The sequence below is a fragment of the Ciconia boyciana genome, chromosome 2, assembly GCF_034638445.1.
Source record: "Ciconia boyciana chromosome 2, ASM3463844v1, whole genome shotgun sequence".
In the NCBI taxonomy this organism is placed as follows: Eukaryota; Metazoa; Chordata; class Aves; order Ciconiiformes; family Ciconiidae; genus Ciconia; species Ciconia boyciana.
In genome coordinates this window covers 16,648,047-16,667,431 of record NC_132935.1, presented here as the reverse complement: position 1 = coordinate 16,667,431, position 19,385 = coordinate 16,648,047, and the positions used below count along the sequence as shown (strand labels likewise).

General features: G+C 39.8%; 1 protein-coding gene across 6 annotated transcripts in view; it reads right to left on the bottom strand.

Moving 5' to 3' along the window:
* The window catches only part of TRPS1 (transcriptional repressor GATA binding 1), a 218,144-nt gene that overhangs the window by 176,878 nt on the left and 21,881 nt on the right, over nt 1–19,385 (bottom strand). For 4 of the 6 annotated variants that reach the window (XM_072852000.1, XM_072851999.1, XM_072852005.1 and 1 more), the window contains exon 2: nt 1,230–1,388. The exons of 1 other annotated variant lie outside the window; for it this stretch is intronic. In XM_072852000.1, the coding sequence (XP_072708101.1) occupies nt 1,230–1,266 (37 nt within the window). In that variant the 5' untranslated portion in view covers nt 1,267–1,388. The remainder of the gene's footprint in view (nt 1–1,229; nt 1,389–19,385) is intronic. One more of the 6 variants, XM_072852002.1, reaches the window with a different exon arrangement.

The window sequence follows — 19,385 nt, the reverse complement described above, 5'->3', positions numbered from 1 at the left end:
TACTGTAGAAGACACACATGCTTGGGAACCAAGTGTCTTCTCTTTAATGTCAACCATACCTACTGGGATATGTATGCACTGAATTTTACTTTTTTTTCCCCCTGGTAACTTCTGAACCATGAAGTCACTCAGAACTAAGAGAAAAGAAAGATTTCTTGTTGTGGTAAGAGAACTATTACAGCACAGACTCAGCCTACTAAAACAACATGCGCACGTATATAATTCAAGGTATAAAGATAGTCCTTAGCTTTTTAGCATTACTGCTTCTCTGTGGGACTTCATGAATGCTCTTGGTTAACACACACTAAAAATATTGGTGAGCATCTCTGATAGGTGTTCAGCTAAGTCTGTATTTCTCTCCTGGTTACACATCCCAAACCATTTTTAAAATAACTTCTGTTTAAATGCAATTCATGGCAGTTAGAGAACAGAGAAAGGAGCCCTAACTACACAGTGAAGAAAAATCAGAAAATCGAGAAAGTAAACATCGTGACTGTTACCTCAGTCAAAATTAAACAAGACTAAATGCAATGTTTTAAAATGTGTTTGTTACAGATATTTTTGGCAGATAAGGACAGTTTAGAGACTTTGCTATCTTCGTGGCAACTGACAGAAAAGAGTCACAGAAAAGGACAGAAAAAAAATCCCTATAAAGCAAAGAAAAGAAAAATCTGGACTGTATACAGGCTAACTAGACAGTACTCCAGATCAAGATACTTTGGTTCAAATTTTCCTCACATATCTGTGAGTCTGTGTGTTAATGGAGGGGGGGGGGGGGGGGGAACATATCTGCCTAATGGAGCTTTTTCATGCAGTATTCTACACTTGGAGAAGGAAAGAAGATAACATGGATTTAAATATAAAAACTTTCTTAAGTTGAATCTAAAAGTATTTTCCCCTCGTTTTTCTTTTAGCTTTTGAAAAATCATCTGTCATTTATTTGCTTGATATCCACTCAAGGGGATGGTAAGAAAAGACACGGTATTTTTTTTTGTCGCTGAAATTCCACCACTATCATTTTTCAGAGACATATTATGTAAATAAAACTACATTTGCAATACTCCTAAATCGAAGAAACCATCCCCTAGCAAGTCATAAGTTAGATATAGAAAGAATATAGCCACTCTGAAATTATTATCTCTAAGACAAATAACAGATTGCACAATGTTTTATTGTGTGCCAAGAACGTTTTCAGTTAACAATTTCACTTGAAAAAATGGATCACATACTTGTAAAATCATACCCAGCATTGACTTCATAAGGCATGTGGCTTTAGAGTGCTTTTTACAATTATTAATTCTATTAGTCAACTAGCAGGCGGGCTAATGCAATTGTCTTAGAAGATGCACGGAAGACACAGAAGACATTTTGAGAGCTGATCTGTATATCTGCAAAACAAAACAAAAAAAGGTTTTCCTTCCTAAATTATGCATTCAAAATATGGTTTTTACTTAAAACATTATTATGCCTGTTGTACATTCACATGCATCTATTAGTGGGCACTATACAAATAGTGGCTGCTGTTCTCCACTTCCATCAAGCATACGAAATTCCGTAGCTGCCTTCTCAGACACACACACACTCTTGTACACACACACATACAAACACATAGGGAAAGAGAGACAAAAATTATCTCAGAGGTGATGTTCACCAAAAAACGTGTTTAAAACAAGTTTAAAGTATGTGTTGAAAATGAGCTGGACAAACGCTGCAAAAAATAAAAGTGCCTTAAAAATTCACATATATTAACAGGTATTGTGCATCATAATGGGATTGGCCTAATGGGATGGATAAAGGAATACAAAGAACTGGTTCATATCCAGGCTCTGCCATCAGCAAAGTTATCATCTGCTGGCTGCCTCGTGTCCCACTTGAAACGAATTTAGTGGTGTTACTTTAAGTGGGCAACTATCCACTTCTCAAAAATGCCATCACAATAATAAGCACGTTTGTTGGCTGTTAGTGAAGAGGCCAAGTGATGAACAGCCATTGGGACTGAACTACCTTTTTGTCACTGGAAATGGTGATCTTCCCAAAATAAAAGAATTACTAAGCCTGATGTGAATGAAGAGACTTTTCGAGCTGAGGGAACTTTGGATAAGGTCCAGGCTGCCGAACTCGTCTTTGGGCTCCATAATCCAGGGTTTAGTATCTTATTTTCATTATGCTGAGATTACCTTTAAACCATGTGGGGTTTTTTTTACCTGATAGATCACCTTCACCTATTTTAAAGTAGAAATAATACTAATAGCTATATATAGTTTCCCTCAAAACCAGCCAAGGTTACTCTACACGATTTATTCATCTGAGAGATACAGACTTTTCTGTTCAACAATCACATCAGTTTATCCCTGCAAGCAAAAAGTGGAAACTTCTGCTAAAATCAGTTTGTAATTCAGGATAATGAATTACCATAGTGACTACTGTACCTCTTTTAAAAAATAAAAAGGAAAAGCAAATACTGATAACCAATACTTTCTTATGCATGGTGAAGATAATGGCTAATTACCTGCTGATCATCATCTCCCGCAATGGGTCATTATTGTTGCTCATTACTTTTATTGAACGTGATGACTTGTCATCAAAGCCTATTGCAACAGCATGGTTGTTGCCTTGTGCTTGCACTGCAGGTTTAGGTCAGATCTTAGTCATATGCTCTTTTTAACAGAATAATACCTTTAGAAAGATGTCTGAATTTTGTGAGATGCCACTGACTAATCTTTGCGCAAGTAGATGCACAAGCAGACGAATAGCAAACTGAGTCAAGGGTCTATGAAGACTGTGATGTTATCAGTCACTATGCTGCAGCAACAAAAAGTTAAATGAAAATACGCATTTATATTCAACCGGCTCAGGTAGGACCTCTTTGTTAAGGGATAGTAAAATTAATACTTTTACACTCATATATATTACACACCCACACACAGACATGTAATGCACATACGGCGCTTAAACATCAATCATTTTGTTAGAATAATGCAGCAAAAAATCATTAACTCTCAGTGTCTCAGCTTAATATATGTCTAATACTTACCTATCTCACAGGAGTGTTGTGAGGCTTAATTAATTAGTGACTATAAAGCACTTTGTGATCCTCTAATGAAAGGTGCTACATAGCACAAAGTATTATTAAAATCATTAGGACCACAAAAAAGCCCTGTGGAATTCCAGCCTACACTGTCTGTTGGGGTTGGGAGTGATCTTATTATTAAAAGGAGACCGTCAGACTAATTTTCATAATTTTTTCAAGATCTTTTTTCCCCCTTTGCTGTTGTGATAGCACGTTAGTAGCTAGAAATTTAATCTTATCATCTTAATAACATACACTCATGTAGTTTGTTACTGCAGGGCTAGAGAAGAGAACAGGGCTTTTGGCACTCATCTGGCTTTCCCTTTTAAGAAAAAAAAAAATTGAGAGACATATTTTGACACCTTCCCACACTCCACCCCACCAGGACAGCCGATCATGTGAGATCGCAGGATACTCACTACAGCCGCATGGGAAAATACTGCTGTGGTTTTAATTTCTCACTCTTTTTTTTTTTCTTTTTCTTTCACAGCAAAAAAACACAAGGCACAAAACAAAACCTAGCTTATTACACATAAATAGGCTACAAAGACTGTCTGCTGTGCTTTATATAAAAAGCCCTTAAGTGTTCAAAGTGCCGGCTTCTATCAAGCACACAGAGTCCTGACCGATCTGGAGCCTTCTCCCCGCTCTCCATACACCAGTCGAGCAGCTGTAAGGCACACGAGCTCTGCAGCCAGAAAGCTCCTGTCCAGAGAGAGTGAATTTCTGGGAAACCATCTCCACGGCGGGCTCCGTCCCTGGGGAGCCAGCCCGCGCCCAGCCCTCCGCCGCAGCCCGTCCCGCTGGGCTCGCCCGGGCCCGTGCCCAGCACAACCAGAAAGTCAACAAGCTAGCCAGGACAGCCCAGTTCAAAGACCTGTATGTTTTCTAATTTAAGCATTTTCAAAAAATATAATAATAATAATGATAATAATAAAATAATAGTAATAGTAGTAGTAGTAATAATAATAATGATAATAATAATAATAATGATAATAATAATAAAATCTGGAAATACACTGGAAATTCCAGGTGAAATTGCTGCTTTCACTGAGAATTAGATTACATTAGATGCAAACTACCCCCTGACTCAGACACAGGGGTACAGGACTGGCTAAAGCTCCCATCTTTCCACCTTCCCTCGTGGATACTTGAACAGTGAAATGACAGAAGAGAGACGTGTACAGCTTCACATCCCCACCACCTCCGGGCGGGACACAGAGCTAGAGGCCGTCACACAGGACGCTTCTCTCCCACTTTGCTTGTGGTTCTCAGAGCAAGCCTGCCTGAAAACAACTGATACATGGTCCTAACCTTTCTCTGCTGAGAAGGGAAGAACAACCCTTTTTGTGTGAGGAACTCAAGAAGCAGGCCCTAAAGCATGGGAGGGCAGAATAAAGTTAATGACAAGCAACTCCCTCTTCAACAAGACCACCTCCTCCCCCTTGGCACCAGCGCCTTCAAATACACCGTACAAGACAGGGGACGTCATGGCTCTAAGCAAGTGACAAACTAATTCCAAATGACTTTTTAAGCTATATGTGTTTTTCTACAAGCCCCAGAACTGCATGGCCGCTCCTTCCTGTCTGAGATTGCTTAGAGAAGAACATGCCTCCTCATATCAGTAAAATTTGGCAGGATCAGACATTGTATTTGGTGAAAATGCATCTGTTTGATATTCTACACTCTGCAAGCTCCACTGAAATTATGATAGCTTCATCAATCTAGAAAATGCAAGGAGAAAATCATGCTTTATATGTCATACAAGTAGAGCAGTATTATAGCAAAACACTGTTGTTTTTCACCTCCTCTCTTCCTCTTCTGCATTTGCAGACTCTTCAGTTTAGTCCCTGATCGCCAATTTGCCAAGAGCTTTTTGCAGTTTTTTTTTTCCACAAAGTTTACAACAAAGAGACAAGTGAAAAAAAAGCTGCGGTCTGTTCAAGCTTGCTCCATCCCATTTACATTTCCTTTCCCAATGTTGATCGTCCTCAAATCTCTAAAGGTGCACTTTTGGACATCTTAAATCCTGTTCAGCTACAAAGTGTCATCACCTTCAAACAACTCTCATCAAATAAATATCTTATTAAATCACATCAAATTAATTAAAAACGATCTTTTCTATTACCATATGCTTCAGAGCACAGCACTTATTAGTAGTCATCTAGCCACTGAAATAAATCTAACCTTTTCTATGGGTATAGACCAGACACTTGGTCATTTCAGAGAGTTTAGGAGTGGCATTTCAAAATAGATTGTTTGAACTTACTTCCAGACACTTATTCAATTTAAGCTCACTACCGAGGTAATCATGCAGACACTTTCAGGAGAAACTGAAGTCAAAAGGTGATTTGTCTAAAGAGGCAACACGGGGTGGAATATTACGTTAACTTGCAACCAAAATGAAGAATTCTGCAGTTGCTTCTTTTATTTAAGAGTGCTTGAGCACGGCAGTTTGCTGCTCTGCATTTCTTACTAGCCTGCTGCAGAGCTTGCTCTACTGGACCTCCATTGCCAACCGTCCAGGATGGGGGAGCCCGAGAAGGCAGATTGGCTTTGCCCTGGCTTCCAACCAAGCATCTAAAAATACTCTGTAAACATGACAACCTGTTAAACCTCAAAAGAACATTGCAAAACAGGGAAATTAATATCACTACCATTCTACAGACAAGTAATATGATCTACAGAGAGGATGCAAAAATCAAGGTGTTCAAGATGATGTGCAGGCAAGGCTCCTGCCTAGTGACCGAACCTGGTTTCTCCTGATGTCCAGGCCCATACCCCTCTGCTGTATGCATTTCAGTAGAGAGAGCATCACCCCAGCACTTGGCAAGAGGCCAAGATCCTGTAATTTAATAAGGTACAGAAAGAGCACCTCGTGCAAAAGTCTAAATGCTCCAATTTATCATGACAGTTATGGGATAAGCTGACATTTTATTTGTATGTAAATTAGTCTCCAAAACAGCATAAAAAGGCCACACTTTCAGAGAATATTGTGCCTTTGCTTCTCTGTTCTGCATTTATCTAAGCTCAGCTTTGTGTATTAAAAGTAGTTTAATTTTTATGTATTGATGCTGCTTTGCATGCTCCCCAATCTGTTGTTATTGCACCGCAGAGAGAATCCAGCCTGATTTGCTTACTGCAATGAAATAACTGACTTCTGCCAGGACTGACACCTCCTATGAGAGCCCTGCCATCCTCACTGAATCTTCTGGTTATGCTATTAATTTGCTGTCATTACACTTTATAGGATTGTAGAACATTCCCTATTAGATGAGACCAGAGGTCCATTTAGTCTGGTGTTCTGCCTTGGAGAGTGGCCAATACCAGAGCCTTCAAAGAAGGTTCAACTGCCTATGGACAGATAAAGAATCACCTACCTCTGTGAAAAATAAATCACTCCTAATCCTCAACATTTAGACAGTGGCTTACTTTCTGAAGAGTAAGAGGGTTTATAGCCCTTAATTATCTCTCACGTTCTACAATTTGTTGTTAAATAAGTCTGTATATCCCCACTTCCTATAAAAGTGCCCAATATCTATCTGAACATTACTATGATCCTGGTATCAGTGATATCTTGTAGCTCTCACTTTACAATCTAATTACAAACTAAAAAAGAGCAAGTATTTAAAGTATTTTGAATTTGCTTCTTATCAATGGAGTAGAGTTTCCCCTCAATCTGGTACTAGCAAGAATTGAAGATCCTCTAGGCTGTGGGCGCATCTATCACATCCCCTCTACTCATCCTGTCTTTAGGGTAAACAGCCACTGTCTTTCCAAACTCTCTTCTAGTAGGTGTGGCGGTCTCATATGTTTCAATTTCTTTTCAGCCTGAGTAAACCCCATGTTCTTTGTAATCCAAATGTCCTTTGAAGACAATGGGAGTTTAGGGTTTGCAAATGACTCAGAACTAAATCTGAGTTGAGTGTATTGGCAGAGGTAAGCACAGTACTACCTTGAGATGAAGAGTGAGGAATGCAGGTGACCTCCTGGCTTGTAGGCAAGAGCAATCAGGTATGGATAAGAGGAGCAACTCATTTGTTTTCTTGCAGTAAGAATACAGTGGGCTGATCCTATTTCCCTTGAAGCCAACGGCAAAAGCCCCACTGACTTTGAGAAAAGCAAGACTAAGATGTGCAGTTCCTTTCTGCCAGGTGAGGCCTGCAATATGAGAGAAAGGCATCAAAGTTCCCTTGCCCAAAACTTCAAATGGAACCAAATATTATTTGGGAGAAGGGGAGCAGATGGAACGGAGAAAAAGGATGGTTTTGGCTAGCATTCCAGAAAGGTTAAAATAATTTTCTTTCCAAGTAGAGGCAAAAAACCCCCATTTGAAATGGGGTTGAAATTTCAGCTGGATCAAAACTAAAAAGTGGGAAGGAGGCAGAAGTCTACAGCCTGGACCTGAAACAGCAATATTAACTCATTGCCGGAGAGGGCATTATTGTAGCAATTTTCCAGCCAGAGTAGAACCAAGATGAACATGAGTTTGCAAAAATGTCCTTTTTTTTTTTTTTTTTTTTAAAGAAAAAAATTGGCAAGGGTTTCCAGACACAAGTTACATAGGTAAGAGAGGGCAACCAAGGGCAACAGGAGTTGAGCCCACGTACATCAAAGCAGACTTTGGCTTTGGGTACCTATCCAAAGTGAGCCTTCAAAGGTTCTGATGTTGCCCTGTTGTTTAGCTTGAATCTTGTCTAAGCTTGCTCAGGAGAACCCACATTCAGAAGTATGGGAGAAGGGAAAAAGAACACATATTTTCCAAACTGTGATTTCAAAACAAAACAAAAAAATGTAAATCTACATGCTGCAGGGTAATACTGGTAAGCGTGGCTAGCTATTGTTGCTCCATGCTTTTCAATTTCCATATATTAGCATTCATTGCTGACATTATTAAATCCAAAGTTATTTGGATGCTTTGATCAGCAAATTGAATCTTGAGTCTATATATGATGTACCTATATTCACGTAAAGTTTACAAAACTATTATATTTCCCTATTCTAACTCTTCCCCCCACATGCTGTGAGTTTCCATATATCCCACAGCCATACATTCCAAACACAGACTATTTTATTTAGTAATATATTCAAGAATTTAGATAAAAAGAAAAGCAATGGAAAATGTTTGGCAATCTCTATATAAACAGTTTCTATACATTTGGGTTGAATCATCCAGTAAACTCTCATCTTGATATGCCTGTGACAGATAAAACTTTCATCACCAATATGCCCTCTTGACTTGGAGGGCAGGATACAGGGGGATCCGTATTACAAAATCTCTTATACCCTTTATGGCTATCACAAAAATTAACATCACATTAAATATAAGCAAGTCAGAATTTTGGCACTGATTTTCCACTCGGCACAAAAACCCCCACTCTCCATTGTGAATGGGGGAGAAACAACAGCAGTGGCAACCACAACAAAAGAGTGGATTGTGTGTTCCCTACACAAAACAGAAAGCTGTGCCTATTCAAGAAATCTTGGCCATTTGTCAGAAATTAGAGAACTGACGTTGGAGCCCAATATTAGCTCCAGCCAAAGCAGTGGTGAATTACCTTGCCTTTGGAATCATCCCTATTAACTAGGAAAGACTCTCTGTTGCAGCACATTTCATATGGTCCTCATGCAGACTCAGAAACCGAGCCACTTCTTAAAACAAAACAAAGTAAAATGAAAAAAAAAAAGACCAAAGCAAATGCAAATGGATTCACTGTGAGTGGTCTGTCTATTATTTGCACTTTTTATCTCTTATTTATGTTTCTTTTTAAGCTGAGGAATGAAGTGAAATGCCGACGAGAAAGCTACTCTTACAATGCCTCCACCGTAATGTTTTGTTATGAAACTGCTTTAAAACAGAGAAGCATTTTTCAGATAGCCATAAGAATCGAATGCACGTATTCTATGAGGAATATGATTTCTGTTTTACCCATTTCAGTTCTGGTCAGAAATGGGGAAGGAGGGTGAAGAATAAGGAGACTCCTCGAGACTCTGCTGATGTGGCTTTGCAGCAGCTTCATGTAGCGAGCACTGGCATTCCTTTAAAACTGGCAAGGGGTGCCAGCGTCAGCCTGTTGACTGCTGGATGAATATATACAGTGCAAATAATGCTGTTCTTGAATCAGTTTTTGCCCAACTCCCACATAAACTTTCCATGGGAAAATCTCATAATGCCTGCATAAGTGATTTTATGAATCTAGCTTTCAGCTTTTGATAGAAGATTTCTTACTCTACTGGCTTTGATTCTTTATTGCATGAAGGGGTAGTGCCAAAAGCCCTCACATTAGCCTCGACCATACAGACATCGGAAATTTAATTTAAACCTTGGCAATCTGCCAGGATCATAAAACACATACAAAAAAAGATTTTAAAATTGATTTTTTTTTCTGAGCGCTAAATATGTAATTTCCACAAACGCAAGGACAACACAGGTTACAGAATCTGCATGCTGCAATGTATAGACAGGCACTAAAACTACCGGTAGGAGTTGAGTAGAAATCTGCAGTCTGCAGAGAACAAACAGAAGTGGACAGTTGTTTTTCCCACTGAAGATATATTTTGAAATGAGTTGGACACTAACTATCTCTTTTCCATCAATAATACATCTAAATGTTCCTTAAAAAAAAAAATCTAGAAGAAATTCTCTAAAAAAAAGTTACATAGAGGTACAACCACAGATTACGCCAATACTTCCATTCTCAAAAATCCCCTATACGCAAGCGAGCCTTACCGCATTGCTCCTGTCTTCCTCCTCAGAGCTGCCTTCTTGCCACCTCAATTCCCAATGCGGTACCTCACCAGTTTTAAGAAATATCCGGCAACGATGTAGGGCTGATTTGTTGCACTGGGATATATCCCACAAAAATGGAAAGCTTCTGCCATGTTTTCATTTATAAAGAAAGCAACTTATTAAAGCAACTTCTGGGTTCACTGGCATATTGGAGTCTTAAAAAAGTCCCAAAATTATTTGCAGAGGCTACAACAGCACCTTCTTTGAAGTAATGTTGCAACTTGTGCAAAGGAATTTGGGATGTACCTGAGATCTGAAGGTGCGGGCTACAAATTAACACAGCCAATTAGGTGGAGAAGCTGAGAGTCCAACACAGATGGGGCAAGATAACCACAACTGAATAAAAGGACTGCCAAATGTAAGCCAGTTGGCTGAGTATAGATCATGTCATCCGGCTCAGCTAGCTGCTGCCCAATCAATAATCTGTTGCTGTTTGCTCTCCCCATGCCAATCAATCTGAGCTAGGGCTGCTTCTAATTTTCCAATCTAGGAACAGCTTCAGAACATCCACAATTGTTATTTCAAACAACCCAAGAGATAAATGTTTCATCCACACATCAGTGTGCAGATTCTTCCCAAAATGGGACTAGTCAAGAGTAAATAATTACTCCTGTAACAGTTTGATCTGATAAACCACAAAACGTAAGGCTACGAAAGCGATCTTTGTACCATTAGCAGTCAGGAGAGAATCCAGCTTCTAAAATTACTTGATTAACTGATACAGGACCCCAAAACTGTGATAATTCTGTAGAGAATGTTTCGCAATAGATATAGCCATTTTTAGGGATTAGTATTAGCTATACATTTCTTATCCCCTGAAATCTGGTACAACTGGATTTATGCTGCAAAGATGCCTTGCTTTACAAGAAGACAGAGATGAAATCAGAGTCAATTAAATTTAAGCATCTCTTAAACAATTCTTTTGTTAAGCAGTATGTATTGAAAGAATACATGAGAGGAATTAGAAATCATTTGCATAACTTGTCCGTGGCTTCTCTTATTGTGAGTAATGAGAACAGCCCAAGATCACACAGATAAAAATCTTAATGTCATAAGACATTCGTATAACCATTTGCATGTAGATAACAAGATGAGCGTATATATGCATACATGACAAAGAACAGAGACTGCAATAAACAGAAGTCATGTATTTGTGAAGTAGCTGATACTTGGGTCTTCCCCAGCATGAGAATCTACTGTTCAAACCAAACATAGACTCGGGTCTTCCTTTTTTAAAAAAATAACCTTTTGTGTCATTGAATCCCACAGCATCTTGATAGGCCTTGGCCCATTAATAGAAAAAGAATTACTCTTTATGACTCCCAGATCTAAAGCATCGATTTGATTTCTCTTCCTATTACACACCAGGTTGTTGCAGCTCTGGATCTCCTTTGAATCTGAAACAAAAACGCCCAACATCTACACTCGTGACACTCGCTCTACATCCGCACACAGCAGAACCTACATATCGTTCCCATTTTGCCTGCTCACAAGATGGCATGCTTGTCTCACTTCAACCCCACAAATAAGTCTGTATGACGCTCACGGCATCAGGGATAAAGGCTGGGCACGCAGGTGGTAGCACGGTTAGTGAGCAGAGCAACGCGCTCCCACACCACTGACGGCACCGGCGGTGCTGCAGGTACGCCCGTGCTGTGGCACCTGCAACGCCGCGTACGCACAGACCGGCTGGTTCTCACTTCCCAGGCTCAAATGCGGGAAGCAGTGGGGGCTTGGAAACTGCAAATCCCAGAAGAAAAAAAATGTGGCTTCTTTAGCCCAAACTGAACTTTGTCTACCTAGAACGCTACTGGCATCTGAGCTAAAGGGTAGTGGTGTAATTCGACAGTATGCTGTAATCTGGGCAACGTACACACACTTGATTAGACTCTAAAATTACTGAAAATTACCATCTCCCTTGCGTCTTTCTAACAGCTTGACATATCAATGCCTAATGTCTCATTATGTTTATTATTTGAATCATGACTGTAAATCACTGGAAATACAGAAGAAGAATGAGACATAAGATTTGGGAGGGAAAAAAAAAGAGGATGCATTATAGAGAGACTGGACTTCAGAAACTTCCTGAAAATATTAAAATCAGCAACAAAAACATCATATAAAACTCTGAGAAACAGCAAGTCTACAGCAGGTAGTGGAATAAAGATTACATGCTGCAGACCCAGTGGTTCACTCATCACAGGCAGAGAGAGTTAAGACTTGTTTGGATTTAAAGAAACATCCTTCTTCCTTTTTTTCCTTTCTTTAGGCAGGTGTGGGGAATAGAAACAATAGGAACATTGTTGTACCTGTTGATTTTGCTCACACTCACTAAAAAAACCTTTCTGTTTTTTTGCTCACACTCACTAAAAAAACCTTTTCTGTTCTCTCAAACCTCCATCAGGTTTGAGAAAACAGAAAAGACACCACCTTTTGTTTTAGCTATAGCAAAAGTGTGCAAAGTCTAGGACTTTTGTTCACGTGGCAAGTACACACATTTAATTGTACACGCAGGCCCTTCGAATTAGTCTGTGTCCTTTATACCCGTAGCCAGCTGCTAATCACTTTCTGCAAATCCCCACATTTTGCCCTGAATTCACAGCACCACAAGTCAATTTGGTCCTTGAATAGGGCAAAAAGGAAATAGGTCTTAGGCTGTGCTGGAGCTGGCATGTGAACACTGTAACTGAGATTCAAGAAGTGAGGAAATGTCAATGGTTTAGGCATCAAGATGAGCAAAAGGAAGACCATTGTGCAAGCTCACACCGCCACAGCGATACTGTGCCAGCTGGAAACAGTAAACCCACAAGAAAGCACTAGGCAGGGATTTCTTTTCACTGTCAGCTGAACTGCTTCCTGTAATTATAAATCTACACGGGTTAAAGTGAGAAAATTATTAAAATGCACTGATAGAAAATGAATTCCCAAAGACTACTCAAAAGATTAATCAACAACAGTCTATCAGCATAAGATACTGTGGCAACACAGCATTTCTGAAGCAGACAGCCTGGCGTTTACTTGCATTGCTACATGAGAAAAATCCAACAGCAGATCATGGGTACATCTAAACTGTGGGATACACTTCTGCAGCTCTCAGCTCCAAATACACACCCTGGCAACATCCTGACTACACGTCAGAAAATCTGGTTTGGCACCATTCTCCTACGCACTTTGGACTCCATCAGTAGAAACCCAAGCGAACAGACGAAGCGCAACATGCGCCATCCAGCAGATCAGGATTGGGTGCCTGACCTGCGAGAGAGATACAGCAACTGCTCCTTGCTGGCTTAGGCTTCCTATAAGCACTCCACATTTCTGCAATACTAAAGAGGCGCTTTCTGCTCTGGTTTGTAAAGCCATTTTTTCATTATTATTTCACCTCTTTTTTTTCTTAAATAAAATAGTAGATCATTAAAAGAGAGGAGGGGCAGTCCTACAGTTAGATGAGTAGCCAAGGACTGGGAAACGACTCTTAATTTCCTTTGTGTCCTCAGAAAAGCAGCATCATACGCTAACCGCTCCCACTCCAAAACAGCCATATCATGGCTATGTTTATACTGTTTTCATAACACTCATCAAGAAGTGAGCCTGGTCTTGAGGCCAAATGACAAGGCAGAGACTGAAACTCTACTACTTTATTCTCAAGTCACTTCTTTCCATTTGAACTAGTCCATCAGGGTCTAAAGTCTTGTCTCAAACAGCTGCATCACGGATGATCTAACAAGACAAATACTCGAGTGAGTTTATACAGAAAGTACTAAGGAAACTGGATGATGAAAAGTTTTGTGGTATCTTCAATCTAGAGAAGTATTGAGATACCATACAGAAAACTATTGAAAGTTGTATTATGAGTTGGAATGAAAATTAGTAAGAAAGAGAGCATGCTCTGAAATAACAATCCCTGGGACCTTATTAACTCTAAATGATACAAGAAGGGGGAAAAAAAAAATAAACAGTAGTTGACCACAATTATAAACCTATCTAAATCACACTTCAAAGGACCTTATGATGTCCTAGACAAGAATTTTAGCAGAAACAGGTAAGTAGTAATGTCACTGTATATGTCACAGGTGATACTACATTAAGAAAACTATGTATAATGTTCAAGAAAGGTTGATTTTAAGTGAAATCAATGAAGATATGGAAGATGGGACTCTCTTCTAAATGAACAAGTGAAGTGCAACTCATTTAGACTAGCAACACTATTGCTAGCAGCAGGTAAACATTAGGGAGGGAAAAGCTTAGGATCATGTTGGCATAAGAACAAATAGACTAGCCATGATTAACTTTGGGCTGAAAATGAGAAGGAAGGGTTTTAACTGACAAAGCAGTGAGGCTATGAAACATCCTTCCACCAGACGCAGTCAAGGCAAAAAAAACCCTACCTAATTTTAGGATGAAGGTGGGTCACTTTATAAAAGGGATTACATACGGTGGTTGATGTTCAAAGAGCTACCCACTGCTCACAATTCCCACAGAACTTCAGGACAACATACACGAATCCACTTTTTCAGGGTATGCACGGCCTTACCACTACTCCTTAAAAATGTAGGCAAGGGCACTGTTTCCTCAAAAGCAGATGGGGAAAAGGCTATTCTTTGTCTCTATCCTTTTTAAAAAATATATTTATTTTCATAGTGACTTTCTGCAATTCCCTTAAAGCCAATATCTTCCACCTCCAAAGAAAATACAAGCTATGTAATGTTTCTTAGTTGGGCAGAAGGAACTAACTGTAACATTACCAGTATCAAAGCTTTTGTCAAAAAGAAGCCCCTTCCATCCTTACTGTTTTATAGTCACACATTTATATGTGTGACTGTGCCACACCTCAAACAGGCATTGTACAGTTCTTTTTGTATTTTAAAGGCAGTTTAGTCATTAGAAAGGCAATTTCTGAGCCCTCTCCATAGGTTGACAAAAGACATACCCAGGGTTGCCCACACTGCTTTGCCAGGACAACCGGAGCTACATTTAAGTGGGGGGGAGGTAAAGGTACTTTCAGTAAATTGTACAGAAAGTCCGAGTGGGACAGAGGTCTACAGATAGGATGCACCTAGAGAGAGATCAGGCAGTTTGAGACTACACCTTACTAGTCATCAAAAAAAGATGGAAAGATTGCTGGTTTGGGGTTTTTTTTGGTAAGACAAAACACTTGTTAAATTAAAATTCTGAATGTTGCCATTTTCAACTGAATTTAATCTATGTGGATGAAAATAAATAGATAAAAGGTGATGCCTGCTGCTCTCTCTGCTGAAGAAAAAGGAAGCTTTTTCTCTGATTCAAGGGGGACAGAATGCTCCCCATCTCCCTGCTCGTTCTTGGAGCCACCCCATCTCCCCAGCTTGTTGCAACACCCCTGTTTTCACATAATTCACAATGCAAAAACAAAGATGGCAACAGATGGCTAAGCAGAGAAGCCTTATGTGGTCAAACTGACCAACGCAACCCTTACAATTCCTAAAAAGCTTCTTATGGGGTTCCTTTGGGCCTGACCAACCTTCACACATTATTTTGGTTTAGCTGTGTAAACACCAGGCCATTTGCTCTAAGTTTCTTCTTTTTCCACGATAGCACGATATACCACTACTGGTTTTTCTTCTTTCTGCTGCACTGAAATGCATTTCAACATGTATTTATGGTACATACTGTTTGCTATAACCAGGGCTCTTCGATAATCCAGCATTTGGCAGGCCTTTCCGGCATCTCATTTCTGCCTGACATATCACACGAACCTTTTTTTTTTTCCCCTGGTAATAAATGGGGGGTTTTGCTTCTGCTTGTGAAAAACGTGGAGATTCAAGATTTCCCCCACTAAGTAGGTACAGTGCGGAGGAGAGGGCAACCCTGGCAGAGTTCAAAGTAAAGCTTGTGACATTTCTCGGTGGGAGCAGAGTTGTCACCAAGTCAAGCGGAGGGTGCCGCAGGCAGACCCAGCAGCCGGGATCTGCGGGCGCAGTTTCACGATGGGCTTAAGCCACGCTGGTCCTGAAGGAGCCCTGCCCTTCCTTCACCCGCCGCCTGCGTGCCCAGGCCCTGCCCTGCGCCTGCACCCACGCTCTGGCCAAAAACGCCCTGCTCGCACCCCGGGGCTGGCAGGAGGCCGGACTGTCCCTTTCAGTGGCGGCGCAGGCTGGGATTAACAAAGCTCACTTCTGCCCTGGAGAGCGTTCCCCAGCGTATTTCCAGCCCAGGTCCCGTCTCCTTTGCAAATTCAACCAACGCTGGAACTGTACTAGCGCTAGTCCCACGCAAACCGGGAAAGGGTCACACACCTGAAAAACCTCCAGCAGCGTCCAGATCAAACCATTACCTGCTCCTCACCCCAGAAGCACTACTAGGCAGTTCACCATGCTGAAGGTCCTCGGCCAGAGGCCGTACGGCTCGTCTGCCCCACCGCGAGAAGGCTGTGTGCAGTCCAGGCGCGGCCGCCCACCCATGCAACCAGGCTCCTGCACGTCTGCACTCCCCCTTGCCAGTGGACGGGGAAAGCAAAACCATCCGAAACGGTGTGGGTGAATGAAAATAAGCCATAGCATAAAGGAGGGAGTGGTTAAAAAGACTTTTTAAAATCAAGAGAGAGAGAGAGGAAAAAAAAAAAATCAGGATAAAACAATCTCTATCTGCCAGGAAATGGAAGTGCTGTCTTCAGGAAAGTAAAATCATTATTGCAAGCAAACTGATTCATTAAATAACACGCAGGGGAGGATTATAATGCCTTCCTTGTCATTAAAATGCTTTGAAACTATACTTCTGTAAGATATGCTAATGATATTCAGCTTTTGTATTACACAGCAGAAGCTACACTCTGGGTGGAATTTGGTACGCCGTGTTACACGGGAGTTCAGGCTAGAAAAGCAGTTACTAGTTCACATTGACTGAATGCACACAAAACACACATAAAATGCACACAGAAACTGGCCATACCACACAGAAACCAGATGTAAAGGTGATGAACTGGTCCACACCAAGAGATGCATTCCCCTTCCACCCGGGAACCTCCTTCTACGAGTGGGAATCCTATCTTTGGCATGCTTTTCTCTAAAAATAAAAGCCCACTTGCATGCTGAAAGTCTAATCAACTATTTTTTTCCCCATGTCCATATCTGAATGCTACTAATAAAGAACAACACTATTAGAAATTAACTATCAGTTTATGTTTACCTTTTTACCAGGTAGTTCAAGGATTTTTAGTTCAGTGAAATTAAGTTCTGGCATATTTTGACCAATTTATGTAAGTCCTTATTAAAAATAGCAAAATGCAGGCTCCAAAACCCAGGGGAATTGGCACAATCAAATTTCCATGTGATTTATCAGCTTCACTGTCACAGTAACTAACTCAGTGCATTTTTTTGCTTGGTTCTCTCTGTAAGCTGTCAGGAGAAGTCACTCTATCAAACAGAAATGTAACACTATTTTTATTGCATATCTCTTTTGCCCTGGGTTACATCAGTAAGTCATCTCCCTCTGTCAACATGACAAGAGTCTTTTTGGTGTTGACCTTAAAAGGACACAGCTGTGACAACTTTGGGTTTTTTTCTTTTAATAGTTCTCAGCTTGGTAGTCGGGGGTCTTCATCTGGCACTGTTTTACCCCGTGGGTAGACTGAGCACAAAGCTTTGGTCATTCAGTCCGATAGTATCGTACAGCCTTTATTGCAAGAGGCACTGGAGAAGTCAGAGGTGGATTTTATTCTGGCAAAAACCATGATTAATTACAAGAGGTCTTCTAGATTTGGTCTTATTTTCTTAATGTTCTGTAATTAATGAGTATGAACGTACATCCTTATTTCCACAGCCTTTGCTCAAGATATTAAGAGCTCCAGGCTGGACTCAATCATCCCCAGCATTTTCACTCATGTTACATAAATAATTTTGTCTGACCTTCTGCAGGTCCCAGAATTTGAAGATCAGGATCAAAAATCTGCTCAGAATTTCAGAATGAGGAAGGAAGACTATATGATCGACTTAATGTAATACCCCAACTAGGGGATATTTGGAAAATACAAAAACATTTCCATAATCTGAAAAAAAGCACTTAGCATTTCTTCTGCACACCATCCAATACACGCAACACAATACTGATTTAATGAAATAATACAGTTTTGTGCCAAATCCTCAAAAAGCAAAGAGGAACAGGTATACAGCACATTTCAAATTCATTGCACTATTTGCACTCATGGTTATTTACACAGATACAGACTTTAATCACAGCAACTTATACATCACCAGTTTTAATGATGGCAGGCCAAAACTTCAACATACACATACAATGATGTTAAAAGAAATTATTTATATTTTTGCTGTATTTCTGAAAAGTGACAATGCAGGAAATAATTATTAAAACATGTCAGCTGTAACTAAATCTAGGTTTTTTATCAAAGGAAGGAGTCTTCCTTTGGATAGTAACTTGTATACGTCGTATCTATATGCACTTAATTAAGCAGTTACACAGCTCAACATAATCTTTTGTGGTTACACATGTTTTTACGTTGATAGGTATTATAGATTTCATTCCATATTTTGTATTTACTAGATAGTAAGTTTTTTTATGGTTTATGAAAGCTGAAATTAAATTAAAAATCATTAAAAACGCCTTTAAAATATCGCTCGTCAGTTCAATGATGCCCGAGGTATACAAGAAAGAAAAAAAAGACATTTACAAAACCTGTTTTGCATTTAAAACTAATTTAAGCAAAGAATTACACATGTGATTTGTTCACTGTACAATTGTTCATCCAATTGTTTTGGTTTATCACATTCTAGAAGTAACAGATTTCATCATCTCACGCTCTATTTTCATCCATAGAATGGAAAAGGAAAATAACCTTTCTTTTGCCCCCCCCCGTTTTTTTTCCCAGTCCCCGGTAACCTTAGTTTTGAAAATGAGAGTCACTGAGCAGAATGTAAAATGGAGAAAATAGTGTCACTGCACCAGCAGAGGAAGCCTCTGGCAAAAGCCAGTTTAATCACTTCCACAAACTGGTTCCAGGTGTTTAGCTAGCCATTTCCACCAGGACTGTGGTGTGACTTTACTTAAAACTTTGGCAGCGAATAGGTAAATAAACACAATCAAACAGTACATCAAGCTGCGTAGACTTAGACTTTAACACAGATCAAAATCTGAAAGTCTTATTTTTAAATAGTAAATATGTAAGTCTTTTTTTTAAATATGGGTTTTTCTATTTTTAAAAAGGATTTTTTTTTCTTAAGCATTAATTATTATGTACCTTTGTTATTCATATTAGATTAGTTAGGAGTCCAGTGACTGTTTTAATATATACTGCAGTAGTTTCATATAACATCTTTAGGGATAGAAAATATGCTTTAATATGCTATACATTAAAAATCAAACCACATACATGATGCTACCAGTTTCGCTATGCTCCTGCAAGTATCTGCAACATCAGACTATTATGCATGATGATCACAGAAGAGACAAACCTAACTGGCAGAAGTCTCAATGGGCTTAAACCAGAACAAAAAAGTGTACTTAATTTATGAGCTGAAAGTCTGTCTGCAGTTTGGC